Source organism: Meriones unguiculatus, chromosome 3 (assembly GCF_030254825.1).
Source record: "Meriones unguiculatus strain TT.TT164.6M chromosome 3, Bangor_MerUng_6.1, whole genome shotgun sequence".
NCBI lineage: Eukaryota > Metazoa > Chordata > Mammalia > Rodentia > Muridae > Meriones > Meriones unguiculatus.
In genome coordinates this window covers 70,893,356-70,917,826 of record NC_083351.1, presented here as the reverse complement: position 1 = coordinate 70,917,826, position 24,471 = coordinate 70,893,356, and the positions used below count along the sequence as shown (strand labels likewise).

Below are 24,471 nucleotides of genomic sequence, written 5' to 3'. Positions count from 1 at the left end.
ATGAATATGAGGAAGAAAATGGGATGCCACTAAAGATATTGCAGATTTGCAAAAGGGCAGTAAAGCAGAAACACTGCAGTCTAGCTAGGGAGATAACTCAGTTGATAAAGATTTTGCCTTGCAATCACAAGGACCAGCAAGTAATTTCCACACCCATTTTTTTTTAAGTTGGCAGAGGTGGTACATGTAATCTCAGGAGGCAGAGATGGGTAGATTCCTAGGGCTCACTGACCAAGCCAGTCTACCAGCCAGCCATGGCACGTTCCAGATCTGTCAGACACCCGGCTGAAAGTGGGGGTGGGGTATATAGTATGTGAGTGAGGCATGACACTCACAGTTGTCCTATGGTTTCTTCATGTTATGTGCAACCATATAACACATAGGCTACAGCTGTGTAGGAGCCTAGGTCCACTCTATGCCTGGTCCATGGTTGGTACTTCAGTCTCCTCAAACCTCTTTGGGCTGTGGTTAGTTGGCTCTGTTGGTCTTTTTGTAGAGCTCCTGACAACTCCATATACTTCTCTATCTTTCCTCCAACTTTTCCACAAGACTCTCTACACTTCTCCCAATGTTTGGCTGAGTCTCAGCATCTGTTTCAATCTGCTGCTGGGTGGGGCCTCCCAGAGGACAACTATATGAGGCTCCTTTCTGTGAGTGTAGCAGAGTATCATTAATAGTATCAGAGGCTGGCTCTCTCCCATGGGGTGGGTGTCTCAGGTTGGACCAGGCATTGGTTGGACATTCTCTAAATCTCTGCTCTTTTTTGCTCCATAACTTGTAGGCAGGATAAATTTTGGGTCGAAGTTTCTGTGGGTAGGTTGGTGTTTCCCTCCCTCCACTAGGAGTCCTGTCTAGTTAGAGGGTATCCTCTTCAGTCTCTGTGACCCATGCTACTAAGAGGCTCAGCTAGAGTCATGCCATATTCTCTCAGAAGCCTACCCTTTCTTAGGTCTCCAACTTGTCACAGAGAAGCCCCTACACACGGTTTCTCTCCTCTCCGTTTGGCCTCTATCCTCCCGCCCTGCTCTTCCTACCCTCATTTCTCTCTGTGCTCCCTTTCCTACCTTGTTCCTTCTCTTCAACCACTTCTGCTGTCTATTCTATTTCCCTTTCTCAGTGAGATAACCAACCCCCCTTGGATCCTTTGTTACTTATTTTCTTTGGGTCTGTGAATTGTAGTGTGTTTATCCTGTACTGTATGGCTATAATCCACTTAGAAGTGAGTACATACCCTGTGTGTCTTTGTGGGTCTGGGTTACCACACTCAGGATAATCTTTTCTAGTTCCATTCATTTGCCTGCAAAAATTCATGATTTCCTTGGTTTCAAAAGTTGAGTAGTATTCCACAATTTCTTTATACATTCTTCAGTTGAGGGACAACTAGGTTGTTTCCAGATTCTAGCTATTACGAATAAAGCTGCTATGAACATAGTTGAGCAAATGTCCTTGTGGTATGGTGGAGTATGTTTCCAGGAGTGGTATAGCTGGGTCTTGAGGTAGAGCTATTCCTAATTTTCTGAGAAAGCACCAGATTTATTTCTAGAATGGTTGAACAAGTTTACACTCCCATCAGAAGTGGAGGAGGGTTCTCCTTTCTCCATATCCTCGACAGCATGTGCTGTCACTTGAGTTTTTGAGCTTAGTCATTAAGATGGGGGCAAGATAGAATCTCTGAGTCATTTTGATTTGCATTTGTTGAGCATTTCTTTAAATGTTTCTCCACCATTCGATATTCCTTTGTTGAGAACTCTCTGTTTAGCTCTGTACCCCATTTTTAAATTGGATTACTTTGTTTAATTTCCTGAGTTATATATTTTGGATATTAGCCCTTTGTCAGATTATCCTTTTGTAGGATTGCAGATTCAGTGCAATTCCCATCAAAATACCAACATAATTCTTTACAGGCCATGAAAGAACAATTCTAAACTTCATAAGGAAAAACAAAAAACCCAGAATAGCTAAAACAATCCTATGCAATAAAAGAAGTTGTAGAGGTATGGAGATGGAGATCCATGACTTCAAGCTATACTACAGAGCAATACTATGTTGTACAGTGTTGACATATAAATAGACTGGTTGATCAATGGAATCAAATAAAAAACCCAGAAATAAACCCACACACCTACGGACACTTGATTTTTGACAAAGAAGCCAAAACATACAACGGTGAAAAAACACATCTTCAACAAATGGTGCTGATCTAACTGTATGTCTACATGTAGAAAAATGCAAGATCCATTTTTATCACCCTGAACAAAACTCAATTCCCAGTGGATCAAAAACCTCAACATAAAACCAGACACACTAAACCTGTTAGAAGAAAAAGTGGGGAAGAGCCTGGAAATCATTGGCACAGGAGACAACTTCCTGAACAGAACACCAACAGCACAGGCTCTAAGATAAACAATTAATAAATGGGACCTCATGAAACTGAAAAGCTTCTATAAGGCTAGGAACACTGTCAACAGAACAAACTGACAGTCTGCAGGCTGGGAAAGATCTTTTCCTTTCTCCTTCTTTTCTGTCCCCTCTGTTTCTCACCACACTACCGTTGCATCCTTTCTCTTCCCCACTAAGCTTTTTAAATTTTTATTTCTTTTGTGTGTTTGTGGAAGCATTTTCATCATGATAGTGCCACAAAATTCTCATTTCATAGATGTGTTTTTATTTTGAAACTATCTTTAAAAACTAATTTTTAGGCATTCCTTGTTCTTTTTTCTTGAAAATATTTTTTCATAAAGTCCATTCTGACAAGTTTCCCTCCCTCGTCTCCTCCCTGATTTCCCTACCTCCCACCCATCTGACTCTCTTTTTATAAAACAAACATGCCAATAAAAACCCAAACAAATCAGGATAGAACAAAGCAAACACAGAGTTCCTAGGTCTTAATATGACAACTTATTACTGATTCATATTATAAGGCTCTTATTTAAATTGCATAAAATCTTCTTTTATTACATGTATATATGTATGTCTGTGGGGAACTGTGCCTATGGAGACTGGAAGAGAGTCTTCAACCCCCTGGAGCTGGATTACGGGCAACTGTGAGCCACGATGGTGCTGAGTACTGACCTTCTCTCCCCTGTGTGAGCAGCATACCCGCTTAATCACTTAGCTATTTCTCTAGCTCCCTGAGTCATAATTTTGCTGATATTATCATTATCCTTTGTTTGCCGGTCTAGATTCACTTTTTTTTTCATTTCTTAGTTTAATTATTAAATTCAATTCCTCTCAAGTCATGCCTTCCCCATCATGACCTCTATAGCATCCCACTAGAAACTACAACCAACTGCCCATGTTTATATATAATTTTGATGATTATACAGTAAAGGAGTGAACATCACAAAGAGGAACATTATTCCCATGAATACTTTACCCATCCAGAGATAATCACTCTTGAGAATATATGCTTCTAAACTTTTTCTTCTACATTGTATTTGAGTGTGTATAATGCATACATACATGTAAATGTAATTACCCAAATCAAACTGTATAGCCCAATGTTACCTACATGATTTGCTTACATAAACAATGTTACCTACATATATTGTAAACATCATTTCCTGTTAACTAATTTTCACTTGCAATTTTGAAGTACTCCATAATATTTCATAATTAATTTAAACAATTTTGTAATCTTGAACATTTAGGTTCCTTAATTTTTAACTCCTATAAGCAATACCGAAATGAACATTACCTAAAGCTTCAGTTTTTTTATTTACTTTTTTCCTTAAAATCAACTTCCCAAAGTGGAATTTGCTTTAGTTAATGTGAGTGGTGTGAACTGTTGGCTCAGGAGCATGTGTGAGGCCCTGGGCTCAATTCCAAACACCATATAAAGGACGAGAAAGAGGAGGAGGGGGGAAGAACAATGTGAAATCAGGGGTTTTCATTCGTTTGGTTGAAATGCCTTCCAGACATTGCTGATTTGTATTTTCACAATCAGTGAAAAGCCTCTCCAGAAACAAAAACAAAAACAAAAACAAATAATAATAATAATGAAAACACCACTTAAGTGCTTTAACTGTAATTTTCAAATTAGCAAGACAGAACATTTCTAATGTTTCTTGGCCATGGTATTTCTTTTGTGAATTGCTTGGTTAATCTTTGCCTATTTTCACATTAAAATCTCCAGAATTTTCCAGTTAATTTGTAGGCATGTAGTTAGGACTTTGAAATCAAAGACTTTTGCATAGTTTGAATCCAAATTCTTCTACGTACTGTGTGGCTTTGAAAAAGTTGTTTAATGACTTTGTATCTTAATCTTTCCATATGTAAAATGTAAGGTACTGAGTCTGTCTTCTATCTCTGTATCAGCAAATTCAACCAATCACAGACTAGAAATACATTTAGAGTTGAGATCAGTAAGATTCATGGATGCGGAAACTGTAAATATGGGTCCCCACAGGTCATACAAATATAACTTAGAAAAATGTATAGCACTTCAAAAGTATTTTGTAAAATGTTGTCAATATACCATAATATTTATTATTTATTTTCAGATTTTATCATCTTTACTTTTATTTATGTGGTTTTCCTTTGTGCCTTGAAAATAGCTGTTTTTCATCTTTAAAAGAAACAACCCTTTTTTGCTTTCTACTGAGTACAAAATCCGGCTCCCCTCCCCCAAGAGTATAAAATTTTAGAACATCTGAAAATTAGCAAGTCATGCTATAGTTACATCTCATTTATGCTACTTTCTTTATATATACAAACTAAAATATTTTATACAAATAATAGGTCAAATAATGCTTGATAACTTAGTCTTTTATATACCTGCTATATAATTATGATCTTTGTGATGTAGTGGATGCTATTTTTAAAAGCCTTTGTTTGTTCTAAAGATAATGAATTAACAAACTATGCTTCCTTATAAAACTGCATTAAATAGTAAGGAATGGACTAGGGGGTGGCTTGGAGGTAGAACATTTGCATAGCACGCACGAGGTCCTGAGATTGATCCTAGCACTATATAGTTAAGCATGATGAATGCAATTGACTTACTGATGGTGCTGGAAGTTGGCTCTTGGATTGAATAGGTCTTTCATTTGAGTAGATTTCATGTTTTTAGAGGATTCCACGATTGGGAGTAAATACTGAAATACTTCCTGTGTTTGATCTATTCTTTTATCCCTGTAAATTTGCTTTTCATCATGTGTCCAGTTTGTGCTAGTCCTCTTCCTTTGGAAAGGCATGCATCTTTTTGCTTTGCTTTTCAATTTATGATGTGACTCTAGGGAACAACCACAAATAATATATATGTATGTATACACAGATATATGCTTAAATTCATTTATTAATTTTATATTAAGCCAAATTCCACATGGGTTTTATCTGTAAGTATCTGCTATCTAAAATCTATGGCTTAATGAAAATTGGGAGAAAATAAGTAAAATAGTAGGCAATAAAATTTACAGGGTAAAAATAAGGCTAGAAAAGGGAATGAAGAATTCTGGGGGGGGGCAGATGGTTGATTTACATATTCAAAAATTATTAAGAGAAGGCCTGTCTATGACTCTGAGATATCATAGAAGTCATGGATGTTAAGCCAAAGAGATGGGAAAGAACATTTGGACAAAAGAACAGTTAAGTGTAAAGATAAGAATATGGCAGTATGTTGATACCAAGATGGCATCAGTGGCAAAAGCAAGTGAATGAAGGGGAGACTATAAATTTAGGTAGCAGCTTAATTCAGTGGTACAGAACTTCACAGGCCAATGGTTCTTAACCTTCCTGATACTGCGGCCCCTTAATATAGTTTCTCATGTTGTGGTGACCCCCAACCATAAAGTTGTTTTGTTGCTCTAATTTCGTAACTGTAATTTCGCTATTGTTATGAACTCTAATGTAAATATCTAATATGCAGGATATCTCTATGAACTCTATGAAAGGTTCATTTGACCCCAAAAGGATTGCCATCCAAAGGTTCAGAACCTCTGACATAGGCAATTGTAGGAATTATGAGTGTAAGTGGGCGGGATTTGAACAGAGATGTGCCACAGTCTGAGATTTGTTTAATCAAGATCATGCTGATTGCTGAGTTGAGAATGGCCTGAACAGGACAAAGGCGGACACAGAGATCTCTTGTAAGACTGCTGAAGCAGTTCAGGAGGATGGTGGCTGTGGCTGTGGTAGCAGAGGTGGTCAGAAGGGTGAGAAGTGGGGTGGAGGTTCTGTGTATGTCTGGGGGCTCTACTGGAGTGGGGTAAAAGAAGAAGACAAGAGTTAACGGTGTCTGAAAAGCTTCTGATCTGAGGAAAGGAAGGAGTTAGGGGAGACTGTAGGAAGAACATGTTAGAAATCCCCTTTTTACAATATATATGGAAGAAGCATTAATTCTGATATTAGAGTGCAATGATGTTTTTAAAATGTTCACTACAGCCTATAGCTTTTAGTCTGTTATTAGAAAAACTCTCCAAAACCAGAGATAATAACAAGTGTTGTCATTATTTAGAGAATTTGGAATTCCTATGCACTGCTGATGAGAGTGTAAATTGGTGCTGCTAATCTCGAGAACTGTATAGTGTTTCCTCAAAAAGCTAAAAACAGATTTATCATGTTTCCAAGTGGATTCCAATAATCCCACCTCTTGGCATAAAGCCACCAAAATTGAAAGCATGCATGCATAAAAGACACATTTGTAGCCCTCATGTTCACAAAGTTGAAGCATTCTTAGAGTGCATGGATAGATAAATTAACAAAACGTCATTTATCAAGTTGATGAAATATTGATGTTGATAAATCTTGAAGTCATTGTGCTAAATGAAATAAGAAAGTCACAAAAAGACAAATACTATATGAGTCTTCTAAATATTTAACTTCACTTATATGTGTAGGTACAATATGTAGAATAGTTTCCAGGGGCTGAGAGGAGGAAAAGTAAAGAGCCATTTTAATATGCATAGTTTTGTTTTTTTTTTTAAGATAAAACAAGTTGAGAGTAAATTTTATATTTATCACAATTCAAATAAAATCAACATACTTAGAAAGACAGGGGGAAAACCCCCGAAGAATGGCTGCCTATTGGTCTTGCATCTTGAAGAATGTGGCAGGATTGTTTATAGTGTAATATGTAAGTTGTTGTTTAACAGTGAACTGCCTTTAAAGTGAAGTCAAGAAATACACTGTGCTTGTTGTTCCCTAAAGTGATCATCTCGTTAGATATATACTAGACTACTGACAGGCAAAGTTATCATTTGTAGAATATGATTTAAAATACTCCAGGGAAAACATGGTGGGATACAGATTGAACAAGGAAAGCAGGAAGCTATAAGGGAGAGTGGTGGCCCCAGTGAGTTCACTATTCTGCCCTCTTACTTTTATGTTTAAAAATTCTCCAATGAAGTTTTTTTTTTTTATTTTAAAGAGAGCTGTCTATTATCAAAAGGAAAATGAACAAAATACTATAACACTCAATAAATTTAGTTGGATTTGAAAGATAATGATGGGAGTATGTGTGATTATAATATCTGCCTGTTGGACAAGTAGTCAAATCAATATTGTTAGAAGCCACTATTAAGTTACTGAACAAACACTCACTGAATACCTACTGTGTATTCAGCTATTATGGAAAACATAGCCCTTAATTTCATTATGCTTGGTCAAGACTAGAGAGAAAGAAGAGCATCAATGAAATTCTATTTTGTATTTGTGTGTAAGTATCTATGCACTTGTATATGAATGTGTGTACTCACACATGTATGCATGTGAGGAGGCCAGAATTAGATTTCTGACATCTTCTTCAACTGCTCTCCATCTTACTTCTGAGACAAGGTTCTTTCATTTTATCTAAAGCTCACTTGCTTCAGCCAGACTGGCTACCCAGAGAGTCCCAGGGATCTGCTTGTCTCATGATCTCTCATAATCCCCCTAACCTGTGTGCTGAAGTTACAATTGCTGCCACATGTGGCTTTTTATATGGTTATTGGAGATCCAAACTCAACTCTTCAAGCTTTAATTACTAGCCATCTCCCCAGCCCCAAGAATGTATTATTATTGAAAAAGTTAGGACACTTACTCAGGTTGTAGATAGTACTTCTAGGGAAACTTATGGATGGGAAAGATAATGGATGAGGAAAGCTTCCTAATGCATACATAACTCAGCAGGGTCTTGATGGTGAGAACAAGTTAGCCCAGAATAGTAGTGCTCTAGATTAAAGCACCTCAAACTCTGGATTATGTACTACAGGGGTCATGAAAAATTTTACAATAGAATAACATTTCTGAACATGCAATGACAAAAATTCATTCAAAATAAAATGTAAAACGAATCTGAGGTGTTGCTGGCACCACTCACCAATGTTGCATTGCATGCCTTTGCTGCACTCTTAGTTCTGAATACTGAACATGCGCACTTTGCACTGTGCATGCCAGCATGCCATACAGCACCAACAAACTCTGCCTGAAACGCTTTAGCTCAGATACAAAACTGTTGTATGTTTCAAATTAGATATACATACAAACTTTTCTGTGCTTGTAGAAATAGAATAATCTAATTATGAAATTTTTTCATATTTTCCTATCATTATTTCTTAGCATATAAGTATCTATTATATCTTTGTATTTAATTATATCAGACAAACAAATTCATCTTCTTATTACGAAAATTTGCTTTATTGCATGTGTGTTTAGATACACATGTGTGTGCAGATGCATGTGTACATATGTGTGCATAAATGTGTTGGTAGGAGGACAACTTTGCAGGTCATTCCTCTTGTTTCTTCTTCCTCCTCCTTCTTCTCCCTCCCCCTCTGCTTTTCTTTTTTTTTTTTTCTTGTCTCTCTCTCTTTCTGCCTTTCCTTCTCCCCCTTTCTTTTTTCTTCTTCATTTTTGAGACAGGGTCTTTTGCTGGTTTAGAATTCACAGGCAGCTAGACTAGTTGGCTAATCAGCCCTAGAAATCCTTCACTGGCATTACAAATGTGTACTACCATGCCTGGCTTCTGGGTACCGGGGTTCAAATTTAAGTCCTTGTCTTTACGAGGCAAGGACTTTGCCAACTGAGCATTCTCCCTAAACAATATTTTAATCTTAAATAAATGGTCAAATCATATGTATACAAAACAATTGTTTCAAAATTTTTCATTATGATTTATTATCCATAATTTGTAAAGTTGTATGTCTATTTTATATACCTGAGATCATGTAAAAGTTTCTTAGGGGCCATGAATGGAAAGTTTAAGGAGACTGTATCTAGGTAGTAGACCTACATGGCACATTCAGGAAATCATAAATTTGGTTTAGAGTGGCTCATATGTCAGGTAAGTATGATAAAGTTGCTTAAAACTAGACACTTTGTTTACAATAATAACATTTTCAGTGGCTTCTCTAAAGAGGTATGCTCTGTGATTAGATGACTAACGCATATGTTTGGAATTAAACAGTAAGGGACATTGAAAATTTTGTGTAAGGAAGTTATATATAATCAGTTTGCACTTTTGAAATCATACTGGAAATCATCTGGAGAATGACAGGATAAAGAAAACTGAGATGAGAGATGGGGGGACAAGTTTGGATGTAAATGAAGGCATTCAAAGGGCAGGGACAAAGATGGTCTGAGGTAAAGCAGTTGTGTGTGGATGCAGTGAGCTGACCTGGAAGAATTGTTAGACGTGGGGTGGATAAATTTTCATGTACTAATATTCTGAACCCAGAGAGTCAAATGATTAGGATATTACTTAGATAAATAATAATGGCAATACACTGCCTGAGATGTAGAATTCAGGAGGAGAGAAATCATCATCATGGTAAGGTGACCAGAAATACTTGGAGCAGGGTAACAAAATGGAGATGTCCAGTAGACAGGTAAGTATATTACTGATCTAGACTGGAGATATAAAATTATAATTATTGTTGTTGACTGAAGATACATCTACAGAGGAGAGTGCTGAGAAGAAAAATATGAAGTGAGAAGAGAGGGAAAGGATAGCAGTCTTACTGTTTAGATAGAGGTGTGTCCTCTATGTGGTCTCCTCCACATGTTCATCAGGTTTAATGAGCAGCCAGAATAACTGAAGTAAAACAAAGAGTAACGACAGAGAAATTTTTAAGACTTAATGCATCAAGAGGGAGGAGAGTTTAAAATGTGTTAGGAACAACCAATAGTAAGGAAACTAGTATAATAAGGACTGATGGCTGTGGATATAATTATTTCATGGTGTTTTGACACTGTAAGCCAGACTTTAATAGGTTGAGCTGTACATACAAGATGATGTGAGGGTGCTGTTTACTGCTCATATTTTGAGGAAGATAAGACACAGTCTCTAAAATTATGCTACTGAGGAAATTTCTGGCCACAGGATCAGAGTACTCCTGGAAAATTAATGTTAAAAAAATCTTCATTTTTCTGAAACAAAGAAGGGTGATTGGTGTGAAGTAATTTTATTTATTGCAGGAGTTGTAGAAATTGAGGAAATTTTCCAGATCACTTCTTGGGGGTGTGTTTGTACATGCATGTGGGTGTGAAATGTGAATTAAAGTCATCTATTAAGAGTGAAGTACTCCAAACTAGGTGTGATGGCACACACCTATAATCCCAGCATTAGGGAAGGTAGAGGCAGGGGATCTCTATGAGTTCAAGGCCAGCCTGGTCTATAAAGTGAGTCTGGGACAGTCAAGGCTACAGTGAAACCCTGTCTAGAAAAACAAAACAAAAAAAAGAGTGAAGTACTCTTTAATCTAGGATGTGGACAGATAAATTCATCTAGAATTAGAGTTGTTAAGTTCAGCTGAGTTAGAGAAACAGAAAGCTCTAAAGATATTGACTACTCAAGAACTTGATTGGTACTCAAGTAATTAAACCATAAAGAATGAATGGGATGTGCTAGGATTCATACAGGGTTACAAGAGTTGGCATGTCAGTTATACTGCTTGAATTTGGAACTGGGTCAGCATTGGTGCCCTATCAGCCCAGCTCTGCCTATGTCCACATGTCCAGAATCTGACTTTCATTTCCATATGATGAGACTTTGGGAATCTGATCATTTCTTGCATAGCCTCCCACTGAAAAGATGAAGAAGAGACTTATCTACCAAAAGAAAACAATAGGGATTATGGATTTCCATGAGATACACACTTAATGGCATTTCTGTCACTTATAGTGCTGAAGGATCAAATGGAACTCCAACGGGATGATTTTAAAAATCGTTCTTAAAAAAGCAACATGATTATTAATAGAAAAAAACAAACTCTATAAACAGTCTACAAATGTACTCATTTAGGCATGAGGGCTTAAGGCAAGAATAAATTATTGGCATTTGTGGGCATATTCTTGTGGACTTCCTTTTTAAAAACTTTAGTATTCCCCAATGGAGAGAGAACAGAATGAGAAACTCTTTCTACAACCCATTGTTTAGCTGCAATCATTTGTTTTCCTTTTGCTGCTTAGGTCTCATCAATATTTAAGATATATCAATGACACTAGAAATAATCATAGAATACAAGCAGAAATTCTGTGAATGTGAGACATATTCCAAAAGGAAATGAGTTCTGGCTTATTCCGGAGCTGGTGGTTTGGATAAGTAGAATAGGCAGTGCAGAGGTGTGGTATTTGAAGCTGGTCAAGTCCAAAACAAAGACGACTCAGACATAAAACTGTTGCCACTATTGGCTGTGAATTTACTTCTCTACTCTGCTTCAGCAGGCTGAACTCATTTTGTACTATCTCTTATCAGTAAATGTAAGTACTTTGAGAACTAAAGTCTGACTGGGCTTTTCATTAACTTATGACATAATCCTTATATTTTCTTCTTGATAAGTTGAATAATGGCAAAGGGCAAGCTTTCTTAAACAGAGCAGTGATGAAGACATTTATTTTAAAGGGAATGCAGAACAAAAAAGAAAAAAAGGAAAGGAAACTAAGTTCTGCTGATATGTTTTAGAGAAAGGGAAAATTGCAGAACTTTTACTGTCACCAAAAGTTAATAGGACATTTGTTTATAAAATAAAAATTAGTTAAGGAAAGATGAGGGTCTTAGCTCAGGAATAACTAGATAAATTGAAAACAGTTATTTTAGTTTCTAAATGACATTAAAATGCTCACTATCACGTACAGAAAATATCATGTGTGTGGAGATGGTGTGCACATGTGGGGCGCAGAGGAAACTTGTGGAGTTGGTTTTCTTCTTAGGTGAGTTCTAGGGGTTGAGCTCAGGTCATCAGGCTTTGCGTCAAGCCTCCAACTTCTCTCTCCCATCCTTAGACATTAGTTGTATTGGTCCCTCTAGCATTCTATTGAAAGCTCTCTGATCAGGGTCCCCTGATCCTCCTGTGTCATAAATTCAAGTCAGTGCATTTCAATTGACCAATGAGAAGTCTCAGGTGTTCACTCTCTCCTATTTAATACTTCCTTCTCTGAGTTTCTCTCCTACCCAGGTTTTCCTTATAGACTTCCTCTGACCCTCAGTGTTCTGTGTTGGTTCTTATTCTCCTGACCAACCACTGTAGGGATTCTTGAAGATTTGGTTCTTCATCCCTTTCTGTCTACATTGCACACTCACGTCCTTAAAAATGACTGCCACTATGCTTTAAACCATGCTGTATATTTTTTAACTCTTAAATGTATCCTAAGTCCAGTTCTCTTTTCTGAACTCCATACTAATAATCAGAACCCAATTCAGAGCTCAACTTCAATGTCTAAAAGACACTTCCAATGTAGTGTGTCTAGGCAGAACTGCAGCTACATCCTTAGTCTTTCCTGCCTCAGCAGATAATTCTCTTCAGCTAGTTGCTCTGGCTCAAGATCGTGCCATTCCAACAATTGTCAAGACTTTGTGAAATCATCACTGCAATCAGGATGTAGAAAAGACCATCCCTAAATGGATTCCTATGATACATCCAGTTTTCTATACAGCTCCTACTACAGGGAACTGTAGTTGTTTTTTCTCTCCAGTTAACTTTCATATACATGCAATCATATAGCATTTTCTATTTTATGCCTGGATTTTCATTTGGCATGGTTTTTAGATTCATTCAAGTAAAAGAACAAAGGTGAAGCTGACTTTAGCTTTACTTTCTACAGCTTAAACTAATATTGGTTACTATTATGAATCAGAATTGGGCCTTTTTTTTTTTTTTGCCTCTGTAAGGGGTAGTTCATTACATACACATCTCAAGGCAGCAGCCATGGCATACAGTGAATTTCAATTGGTGTTAGGCTGTGTTAGAAACACAAAGTAAAAGGTTCCTTAAAACTAAAAAATCCTATGCCTGTTAAGTAGAAACTGCCAGAATATGGTCATAGCATCAAGAAAAAAGTTTCTTGGTTGTATAGTAGTAGTAATAGAGTTATCGCAAATAATGCAATTAAAAAATTCAAGGCTATATTAAAACAAGGAATTTTTAAATGTGCTACACTCATTCAGAGAAGAAATAAGGTAAATGCTTTTCAGAGATAGGAGGGAAAATGATTATTAATCTCCTATGTTTACTAATATAGTTCCTATAACTCAGATTGGATGAGATTTGTATGTATAAATGATGTATAATGACATACTATAAAGCATCTTTGTATGTATTAAAATATTAAAAAATTATAATTAAAAAAACCTGTTGGTATCCTTGTCTTCTCAATCCAATGTGAAGTTTGTTTGTTCATAGGATATTTCAAGGATGACACTTTAAAACAATTTTCACACATATTAACTCTTTTGGGCTGATCTTCTTTCTGGATTGGACTCTTAGAAGTTCCTAAAATACATATCCGTTGGTCTTTGTTAAGACTCTGAATCACACGCCGGGAACTGAAAGAAATTGAGTATTGTAGTTTCAGTGTCAACTATTTACACAAGAGTAATGCAGTTCTGTTTTCTATTCACATATTATACCTTAGTATGTAATCTTTGAGCTCTCGTGAGCCTGTACTATAGGCAGGGTAGCTAATCTCATTTTCAAAAAGGTGATCAAAAGGTTACACATTGGCAGCATCAAGTCTAATAGTCCTATCTTTTAATTTTAGTGTTTTTCCTATTATGTTTTTTAAGATTTATTTTTATTTGCACTTATGTTTGTGCCTGTAGGGATTTATGTATGCCACCTGCGGCTGTACTGGTCCTCTGGAAGAATAGTAAGTGCTTTTAGCCACTGAGACATTTCTTCTGCCCCATCTTTTCTTATCTCAGTATTTATCATTTGATTTCTCTCCATAGATAATCTCATCTTAGAATGCTTAATTCTAGGTCCACATATAGTTAGGTCCAAAGATGCCTGTCATATTATCACTTATGTAATCAATTCTCTATGTTTTTGGAGTAAGAAAGTATACATTCTAACAGAACCCTTTTTGTTGTTGTTGAACTGAAACCAAGTTTTGTTTTTTTTTTTTTTTTCTTTCTTGTGACAGGGTTTCTCGCTGTCCTGGAACTCTTTTTATAGACCAGGCTGTCCTTGAACTCACAGAGATCCACCTGCCTCTGATTCCTGAGTGCTGGGATTAAAGGCATGCACCACCACCCCTGGTTCGGAAACCAAGTTCTTAGGAAAGAAGCCAAGGAAATAAGAAAAGGTACACCAGCACCTCTTGTAGTGAAATTATATAGTTGTGCAAATTCAGTGCATTCTCAGATGCTTATCTGTGATTACTTAAGTCACTGTCCAGACAATGGTTGATCTCATTATTCTTATGAACAGGAAAAATGGTCAAAGGTAATAAAGATATTATAGTTACCAGTTCAGAGAAAGATTCCAAACTGGTCTATGTAATCTTTGACTTCCCTTTCTGTGCCTTTCACAGGCTTTAGATGCTAGTTTTATCCCTGTGTGACCAATGGTCCATAAGCTATGAGAGATAGTAGTAAAATACATGATCACTCATCATTCATTGCATAGTGCTAATGAACTTGTCAGAAATCTTTATTTTTAAAATGAGAAATCAGAAAATTCAATGAAAAATGTATAGAAATAAACAGCTTCAGCTAAGACTTTAATATGTCATCGATCAAGGATAATGTAGTAATATTTGAAATCATCTCAGAACACTTTAAAACTGCATCTGAGAGTGCTCTTACATCTTATAGTGATCTAGATAGGTAGGATCTAAAGATAAACTCGATCAATTTTTTTTCAAAAGGTAACCTTGTGTTGCTTTAATTCAAAACCAGAACACTCTAAGACAGAAGAAAAAGATTAACATACTTGGGAGAAATCAAGTGTAGTTCTCCTACCTTGAACGAATTTTTTTGGGATAAACGCATTGTTTATCAGGATTTTTCACTAAAAAGGAGAATATACCATAACATATCTTAAACAGCTACATTTTAAGAACAAAAAAGTTAACTTTTAATTTTCTTTACAATTACTTTGTGTACATTTAATGGCTAGATAATTTAGCTCATCTTTATTTAAAGGATTTGCTCACACACAAAATATATGACTACATTTTCCTCCTGGAAGTCTTTTTTCTTTTTAAAATTATCAGTATTATTTATTATGCATTGCAATTTATTCACTTTGTATACTGGCTGTAGTCTCTTCCCTCATCTCCTCCCAGTCTCTCCTTTCCTCCCTCTTTTCCCCTTCTCCCCATCCCCTAATCCCCTGATAAGGGAGATCCTCCTCCTCTACTATCTGACCCTAGCCTATCAGGTCTCATTAGGACTGGCTGCATCTTCTTCCTTTGTGACCTGGCAAGGCTGCACCCACCCCTCAGGGGGAGGTGATCAAAGAATCAGCCACAGAGTCCATGTCAGAGACTGCCCCTGCTCCCCTTACTAGAGTTCCCACATGAAGACTGAGCTGCCTGTGGGCTATATATCTGAGCAGGGGGTCTAGGTCCTCTCCATGCATGGTCCATGGTTGGTGCATTGATCTGTAGGCCCCACTGGGCCCAGATTTTTTGGTTCTCTTGGTCTCCTTGTGGAGTTTCTTCCCCCTCCAAGTTTTTCTATCTCCCGCTTCTTCCATAAGATTCCCTGTGCTCTGCCCAAAGTTTGGTTATTAGTCTCAGCATCTGCTTCAATACCCTGCTGGGTAGAGTCTTTGCTCAATTATGTTCATAGCAGCCTTATTTGTAATAACCAGAATCTGGAAACAACCGTATGTGCCTCAATCAAGGAATGGGTACAAAAATTGTGGTACATTTACACAAAGGAATACTACTCAGAAATTAAAACCAAGAAAATAATGAAATTTGCAGGCAAATGGATAGAACTAGAAAAGATCATCCTGAATGAAGTAACCCAGAAGCAGAAAGACATACATGGTATATACTCACTTATAACTGGATATTAGACATATAATATATGATAAACATACTAAAATCTATAGTCCTAAAGAAACTAAACAATAAGGAGGATTCTAGGGAAGATGCTTGATCCTTATTTAAAAGGGCAAACAGGAAAGATATATGAAGCAGGAGAAGACAGGGAACAGGACAGGAGCTTACCATAGAGGGCTTCTGAAAGACTCCTGGAAGCCTTTTACTAAAATTGTTCCATGAAAAGAATAAACAGTAGAAACATGAAGATATTAACTACCCACTGGGAAGTTGCCTATGGGTTGGGGCGCAATCAGTGGCAGAGGCCTTACCCAGTATTTGTGAAGCTCTGTGTGTACTAGAACAAAAACAACATTCAAAAAGGAAGCAGCAATAAAGAAAAAAGTAAGAAAAGAAATAAGCAAGAGTCACTTATGAATTCAAATCACTTTTAGTGATACTGCCAACAAGGGAGGTAGATAAAGGAAAATTATTAGTTAAAGGCTGTGTTGGGTTCCTAGTCAGCCTAGGCTATAGTTCAAGACTGCAAAAGACAGGAAAAAAGAAGGAGGACTAGAAGGAGGAGGAGAGGGAGGAAGAGGAGGAGATGGAGGAGGAGGAAGAGGAACGACAAGTGCCATCACCAAAACTAAAACAACTCCCTTCAACTTGACATTTCCATATAAACTGATGTGAGACATTTCCATACATAGTGGTGTGAGATATTTCCATTCACATTGTGAGACAGTTAAATACACCCTATTGTGATCAACATTTTAGAGAGCTGATCTAGGATACAAACATATTAGACCAAAGTAAAGTATAATGTAATTTTTATATTATAATATAAAAATTAGAGCCTAAGTTATATATTACATACTATTGTATTATTTTCTTTGCCATTATAGACATATTATTTAAGCAAAATAATAACCAAACTAGGTAATAGTGGCAATCACAATTAATAGCAGAACAAGTTAGTGTAGAGTGATGAAATCTACTTTTATAATAATTCTCTCTTATAAAGACTTCTAAGAGTTGTATCGTCTCATACAGTTAGCTCAGGCTAACAGCAAACTCTCCATGTACAAGGCCAGCATACCCCTTTATGTCCTATTCAAGTGAGTTCACCACCTGCTATTTTGACTGAACATTGGAGTTTTGGAGGAAGGTGAAAAATTTTCAATTGATTTAGTCTAATTTCAGAATCATGAGATTTAGTCTATGTGCTTTTACCTGTTTTCCTTTAGGGTGCCTCTGTCAACCTAACAGGCAAAGGAAGGCACACCAATGTGAGAACAAAGGATTTATTCAAGTCAAAGTGAGGATGACCATCTGGACATAATCTGGTAGTCCAGAGTAAGTGCTCTGAGGTTTGACAAAATGATGGCTGTATTAATAGTTTTAAGATGCATGACGGGTTTGAAAGTATTTGTTCTGAAAGTATGATAGGTGCTGGCTAAGTTTAACTGTCTTAAAAAGTGTATTGGGCATGTCTCACTCTCTGAGCAGTTTGGGTTCATGTACAAAATGTCAGTAGAACTTAATAAACAATGTTTTAGAACTCTGAAGTAGGCCAGGTCCTAAGCTTCTAAGGCTACTTGTGTTTGAACAGAGTTCAAAGGTTTAACTGTGGATGTGTGTAAGAGCAAATGTGTCGTCTACTCCATTTTAGTGTCCAAACCAATTCTACTCCAGTTGTATTCTTTGACCTTTAGTCTCAAATTAGTTACATGTTGTACTGTGTCCTCTACTGTGTGTTACCATGTATTCTATTGTGTGTGTTTGTTTGTGGAAGTTAGAGGCTGACTTCCTGTACTTCCTAGATAGTTCTGTTCCTTATATATGGAGACAAGGCCTCTTACCTGAATCCACACCTTCCTGATTCATCTACTCAAGCCAGCCAGCTTACTCTGAAGATTCCACTTCTGTCTTCAGAGGACTGGGATTACAAGTAGTCCACCATGTCCACCTAGGCTCTATTTTTGGACATCTATCTCCCTAACTAGTTAGATATGCCCTTTTATTTGTCACCAAAACAACATAGTCATTTACCCTTCTTTCCTTAGAGATGCATGGGTCAAGCTGGCACTGGGATGGTACTCATTATCTTTTCAAGATCCTTGGCTGAAAACTGCTTCATAACAATAGCTTCATTGCTGAAGCTCCTTAGCAATGGAGTAAACTATATTGTAATTTAGTAAACTACTTGGACCAAGTGTAGTCAAAGTTGTATGAGCCTGATGAATTAGGCCTAATGAATTAGAGCTAAGAGTAGAGTACTCTCAAAGTTTTTCTATGTCTTAGGATTTAATTAGATATAAATGCAAATATTAATAACAAGGCAAAATATTCTGTCCTCTTTTTGGTGGTATAAAAGTGTAAGAAACAGATTCAATGTCAACCATCCATTGTGCATAGGGAGGGGCTTATTGATCCCTATCCCTCTCTCTTGAGCTATTGGTTACTGACAGCTTCTGGGAAAAGGGGAACCATTGTCTTCATTTGTACCACTGGCAATCCAACCAAGCTCTAATGAATGTTTGTAAATCTAGGGTCACAAAGTCAGCTCCAGTTAAACTCTGTGAATCACAAAACAAAACAAAAGACATGAATGTGGTAAAGGGGTTTGTAGAGAGGAAGGAGGACTAATGGGGCTGGGAGGGAGTTAAAAGAAAAGGTAGGTACTAAGAGAAATATGTTCATATATATATATATATATATATATATATATATATATATGAAATTGTCAAACAACAGTTAATAGAAAATTTGAAACAAATTCATGTATAACCAATTTCTGTTGGCCTTTCCTATGTATTTCTGAGCTAGAAAGAAGCAAAAAATTAAGCTCCAAAATTTATGGTAAGGTGAACTGGTTGACAGTCTGATTTTAAGAAAATATCTTATTTCTAAAAATATGTAGACCTTGATCAGATAAAGATTATTATTTTTTGGCTATGAGTCTCAGCCTCTGCTTTGATACCTCGATCAGGAGAGCCTTTCAGAGGCCATCTGTGGTAGGCTCCTGTCCTATTCCCTGTCTTCTCCTGCTTCCAATATCTGTCACATTAGTCCTTCTGAATGAGGATTGAGAATCTTCCCTAGGGTCTTCCTTGTTGTTTAGCTTCTTTAGGTGTATAGATTTTAGTATGTTTATTCTATATTATATGGCTAATATTCACTTATGAGTGAGTATATTACCAAGTGAGTCTTTCTGCTTCTGGGTAAGATGATCTTTTCTAGTTTCTACCATTTGCCTGCAAATTTCATATTTCCTTGTTTTTTAATAGCTGAGTAGTATTCCATGTTGTAAGCATACTACAATTTCTGTATCCATTCCTCTGTTGAGGAACATCTAGGTTGTTTCCAGCTTCTGGCTATTACAAACAGAGCTGCTACAAACATGGTTGAACAAATGTCCTTGTATAGTTGAGCATATTTTGGATATATGCCTGGGAGTGGTATAGCTGACTCAAGCCAAACTTTGGACAGAGTGCAGGGAATCTTATGAAAGAAAGGGGAGATAGAAAGACCTGGAGGGAACAGGATCTCCAAAAGGAGAACTGAGCCTGTGTGGCCCTGTAGAGACTGATACCCCAACCAAGGATAATGCATAGAGAGGACTTAAAACCCCAGCTCAGATGTAGTCCAGAGTCTCGGTATCCAAGTGGGGTCCCTAATAAGACGAGCAGGGACTCTCTCTGGCATGAACTCAGTGAGAGGCTCTCTCATCACCTCCCCCTGGAGGAGGGTGCAGCTTTGCCAGGCCACAGAGGAAGACAATGCCATCAGTCCTAATGAGACCTGATAGGCTAGGGTCATATAGAAGGGGAGAAGGATCTCCTCTATCAGTGGACGAGGGGATGGGCACAGGCAGAGAAGAGGGAGGGAGGGTGGGATTGGGAGGAGATAAGGAGGGGGCCATAGCCAGGATACAAATTAAATAAAAATTTGTAACAAATGATAATAATAAAAAAGAAAGGAGAGATGCAATTCCTTTCTATCAGAAAAATTATTATTATTATTACATATATTCAGATTATAGGTGATCATACATTTCTGTGCCCTTTTTACTCACCCAAGCCTTGATTAGGCAGTGGTCTTCTAAAACCATGAGCCACATAAACATCTGGTACATTTGGCCTTGGATCTAGAGAAGCTGGTAAAGTATCATAGCAAATGGAAATGAGTGGTTGAGTATTTACAGTTCTTATTTGGTATGTCCTTTCAAAATGAAAAGTATAAGTATTGTGTGAATAGTAGTTAAACTCAATGAAATTAATATATGACATCTTCAAATATACTTTTTTTTTGTATTTCAAGTATTTATACCTTCCAACAACAAATCCTTCCCTGGGACTTTATTAGAAATAATAATAGGCTGGAGAGATGGCTCAGTGGTTAAAAGCACTGGCTTCTCTTCCAGAGGTCCTGAGTTCAATTCCCAGCAACCACATGGTGGCTCACAACCACCTATAATGTGATCTGATGCCCTCTTCTGGCATGCAGGTGTGTATACAGATAGCACACTCATACATAAAATAAATAAATACATCTTTAAAAAAAGAAAGAAAGAATTATAATTATATATACAAAATGATAGATTTTCATGTTGTTTACAAGAGTGGAAAGTTAGAAACAAAATAAAAGTTAAACAGTGGGCCAGGTGCAGTGGTGCACGCTTGTAATCCCAACACTTGGGGAAGTACAGGCAGGTAGATCTCTGTGGGTTCGAGGCCAGCCTGACCTACAAAGTGAGTCCACAACAGCCAAGTCTACACAGAGAAACTCTGTCACAAACAAACAAACAAAGTAATCCTAAGGGGCTGGGCAGTGGTGGCACATACCTTTAATCCCAGCGCTAGAGAGGCAAAGGCAGGATCTCTATGAGTTTGAGGTCAGCCTGGTCTACAGAGTGAGAAAAAAAAAAAGTTAAACAGTGAGTCTAGTTATACAAATTAAGATTTATTTACAGAATAAAACATTTTGCTGCCATTTATTCACATGTAGAAATGTTTATAAAAATAATTTTAAATGAAAAAGAAACATGTAAACTATTCTAAAATATTATTTTTACTTTCTTGTATTAAAAGTCTTTGTGTGTGTGTATCTGTGTATCTGTGTGCATATGTATGTGGGCATGTTAATACCACATGTAAGGAGGTCAGGGAATCACTTCAGGGTATCTTGTTTATTTCTGCACATGCCACATGCCAGGTTAGCTCCCTGCAAGCTTATGGAGCTGCTCCTGCCCCTCCTCCTATCTTACCCTAAGTATGCTGTAATTACAGATGTGTGTTCCTGTTTCTTGTTTACATGGACTCTGAGGCTCCAAACTCAAGTGCTCACATGTGTGCAGCGGACATGTTACTCAGTGGAGCTGTCTTCCCAGCCCCTTCGTGTTTGCCTTTATTTCTAATTTCTGACATTTTAAGCAAAATTTATATATAAGAAGTTTCTAAATTTCTTGGTGATCATTATCAGAAAGAATGGCTAATTTAAAGTTCTAGTGAAATGAATCTTAATTATAGTAGAGTGCTCCCTGTTCTTGGTATGGGTTTTATCTTTCTGTTTAGTTTCCTATTTCACAGATTGATGTACTTATGCACACATGTACACGTGCATTTTAATTATGTTACCTTAAATTCTTTTTGGGGAATAAAGGTGGTATAAATGTACAATAAATTAGCATATATATATACATAAAATCAAATCATTATTTTTGGTAAATTATGTCATGAGTGACATATAGAAGTACATACCTGCTTACTAATATATTTATTATATATTATATGATTTTTCTTAAGGGGAATTTAAGGATAAAGTAATAGAAGTTAAACATCAGCAATGTAGGATAGTTAAAAGCATATATCAAATAGCACTTTGCAGCAGAAGCAAATGAATGTTGCAGATTTAATTTCCTGGATCATACTCAATTGTTAAGTTATGAAATGAGAGGAGGAGACAGTTTCAAAAACATTAAATCCCTATATTCTCTTTGAGGGCAACATTCCAAAACTTTAAGAGTGTATCTCAAATGTGTGGGATCTCTGCTGTTCCGGGTCATTGACTACTCTTGTCACTGCTCCCTGGGGACGTGATAAACTACAGGCATTATACCTGCAACACAGTGCTCGCTTACTTGCTTTTCCTCCCTGGTTAAAAGACAAGACCCTGAAAGGAAAAACTGGTGTCATAAATTTTGTTTTTATGAAAACGTATCTACTTATTTATCATCATCGTGTCATGTCTGTATACACCATGTGTACGGAGGCAGCACATGCCACTGAGTGCGTGGAGGGCAGAGGATGACTTTGTGGAACTGGTTCTCTTCTTCCGCCTTCACCTGGGTCCCAGGAATCTAACTCAGGTTGCCAGGCATGTGTGCCAAGCACATTGTCTGCTGAGCCATCTTGGTAGCTTTTGTATCTTAGTACCTTTGGCATAATGTGCCAAGCACAATGGCATAAAATGAGTGTTGTTGAATAAATTAATTGCTTGTGAGAAGGTAAAGCAGGAGTTTACCTTTCACTTTAGAATTTGATTCTTCGTGTTTTTGGAGTAAATGTTCTTTACCATAAACCTAATGGAACAGAGAATTAGAAAGAAAATATATTATAAACATGAAATATTATAAACATGGGTAAGTTTCTTAAATGATTATGATATGATAGGTTTTCAACAAACAGTTCTTATTTATTTTTATAGATTTGAAACAGGCAAAAACAAACTTCTGGTGTTCTTAACAACATTATTCTCTTGCATTAATAAACATCAGGAAAATTTCAATATTTTGTTCATTATTAACGAAAGTCTTTTTCTCACACAGAAGTCATGTATCTTGACAAAGAGACAAAAATTTAAATTATTTAAATTAGAAGGTGAAAGTATGAAATAAATGAAAAGCCTACCAACACATTTCAGAACTGTGCTTAATGATACAAAAGAATATTTCTCTTGAGCTTTGTAAAGAACTGTAAAACAAAGGAAACCATAAACACATCACCTTCCCTTTTGAGAAAAAACATGAATCTGACCTTGACAAAAAGAGATACACACTGAACTTTTAACTTTATGAACCTTCAATAATCTACAAATTGTTGTGACCAAAAACATTTTAAAAATGTCCAAGCTTTTGTTTCTTTGCCTAATATTATAAAGAATTTTCTAACAGAAAAGAGGAAAGAAAAGATAAATGAAAAGCATTTTTGCCAGTTTGCAGTGCATATGATTCAGTAACATTAGACTATAAAACAGAGTCAGGCTATGGTTCTAGGGCTTTGGGTAACAGAGTGAAGCCATCCCTTGACAAAACAAAACAACACACAATGAACACAAACACAAAATAGCTAAAACACAAAATCCATTTCTTTTTATATATAATTGGCAACATATTGATACTATATATGGAAATGAGGAAAAAGGTAAAAATCAAAACTTGATTATGAGGTTGAAGAGATGGCTCAGGGGTTACGAGTGCTTGCTGGAACCATAGGGGTTTTTCTCTGACTACAGGTTGCTGTTCAATTCCTACTAATTTTTGGCTGATTGCTCTAATGTCTTCAGCCCTGCTGGGGTCATAATTTGCTCTTCAGGTGAATTTTTTTTAAAGTTTCCTTTGAATGGGCAGGTGTAGAAGTTGTTTATGATGTCTGTTCTGAGTTTGAGAGGCTCCTCCCAGATGTCTCCCCAGTTCTCTCCTGCAACATAGCAGGATACAGTTTAGCATGTATTTCAAATCAACCTACCAATCTCCACTGTTTTTTTCTTTTTTAAACTTTTAACCATATTTGTAGAAGTTTTAAGAATTTCCTAAGCCTTAACTTTCTCCATCCTCTGTTGCAAATGAAGTCAATTCTTTGGGAAGAGATTAGGATGTTATCTGTTGTGTGGTCTGGCTCTCTCTCAAGGCAAACATCCTAAGTCTTAGTTCTGGATCTAGGACTAGACAGAGATAATGACATTGTGTGACTGTAGTCCAGCTACTGTAATCTTAGGTCTTCAAGTGCCCCTTTCTGACTTGAACCAATGCTTTACAAGCCAAGTCAAGAATGACTATAGCTCAGTTATTCAGTGGTGTACACCCAAGAGGAAACATCTAGCCAAAGACTGGGGTTTGAGTATTAGGATTTTTTGTCCTTTTCTCTGCACTCACCTTGAACTTAGCCCCAGAAACAGGTAGTTGGAGCCAGTCCCTTGCTCCTCCTGGGAAGGCATTTCTGGTAGCTGTGGAAGAGGTGTCATCTATTTTCTTGGCTGCTGTATTCTGCAGTAGTATTT

At 36.9% G+C, this 24,471-nt stretch overlaps 1 protein-coding gene across 1 annotated transcript in view; it reads right to left on the bottom strand.

Annotated features, from left to right (window-relative positions):
* Positions 1 to 24,471, bottom strand: part of Agbl3 (AGBL carboxypeptidase 3) — an 87,749-nt gene that overhangs the window by 17,807 nt on the left and 45,471 nt on the right. Inside the window, exons 14-18 of the mRNA XM_060378786.1 lie at positions 22,717 to 22,774; positions 20,270 to 20,341; positions 15,158 to 15,206; positions 13,545 to 13,738; positions 5,005 to 5,233 (exon numbers count right to left, since the gene is read on the bottom strand). Of these exons, the coding sequence (XP_060234769.1) occupies positions 5,005 to 5,233; positions 13,545 to 13,738; positions 15,158 to 15,206; positions 20,270 to 20,341; positions 22,717 to 22,774 (602 nt within the window). The remainder of the gene's footprint in view (positions 1 to 5,004; positions 5,234 to 13,544; positions 13,739 to 15,157; positions 15,207 to 20,269; positions 20,342 to 22,716; positions 22,775 to 24,471) is intronic.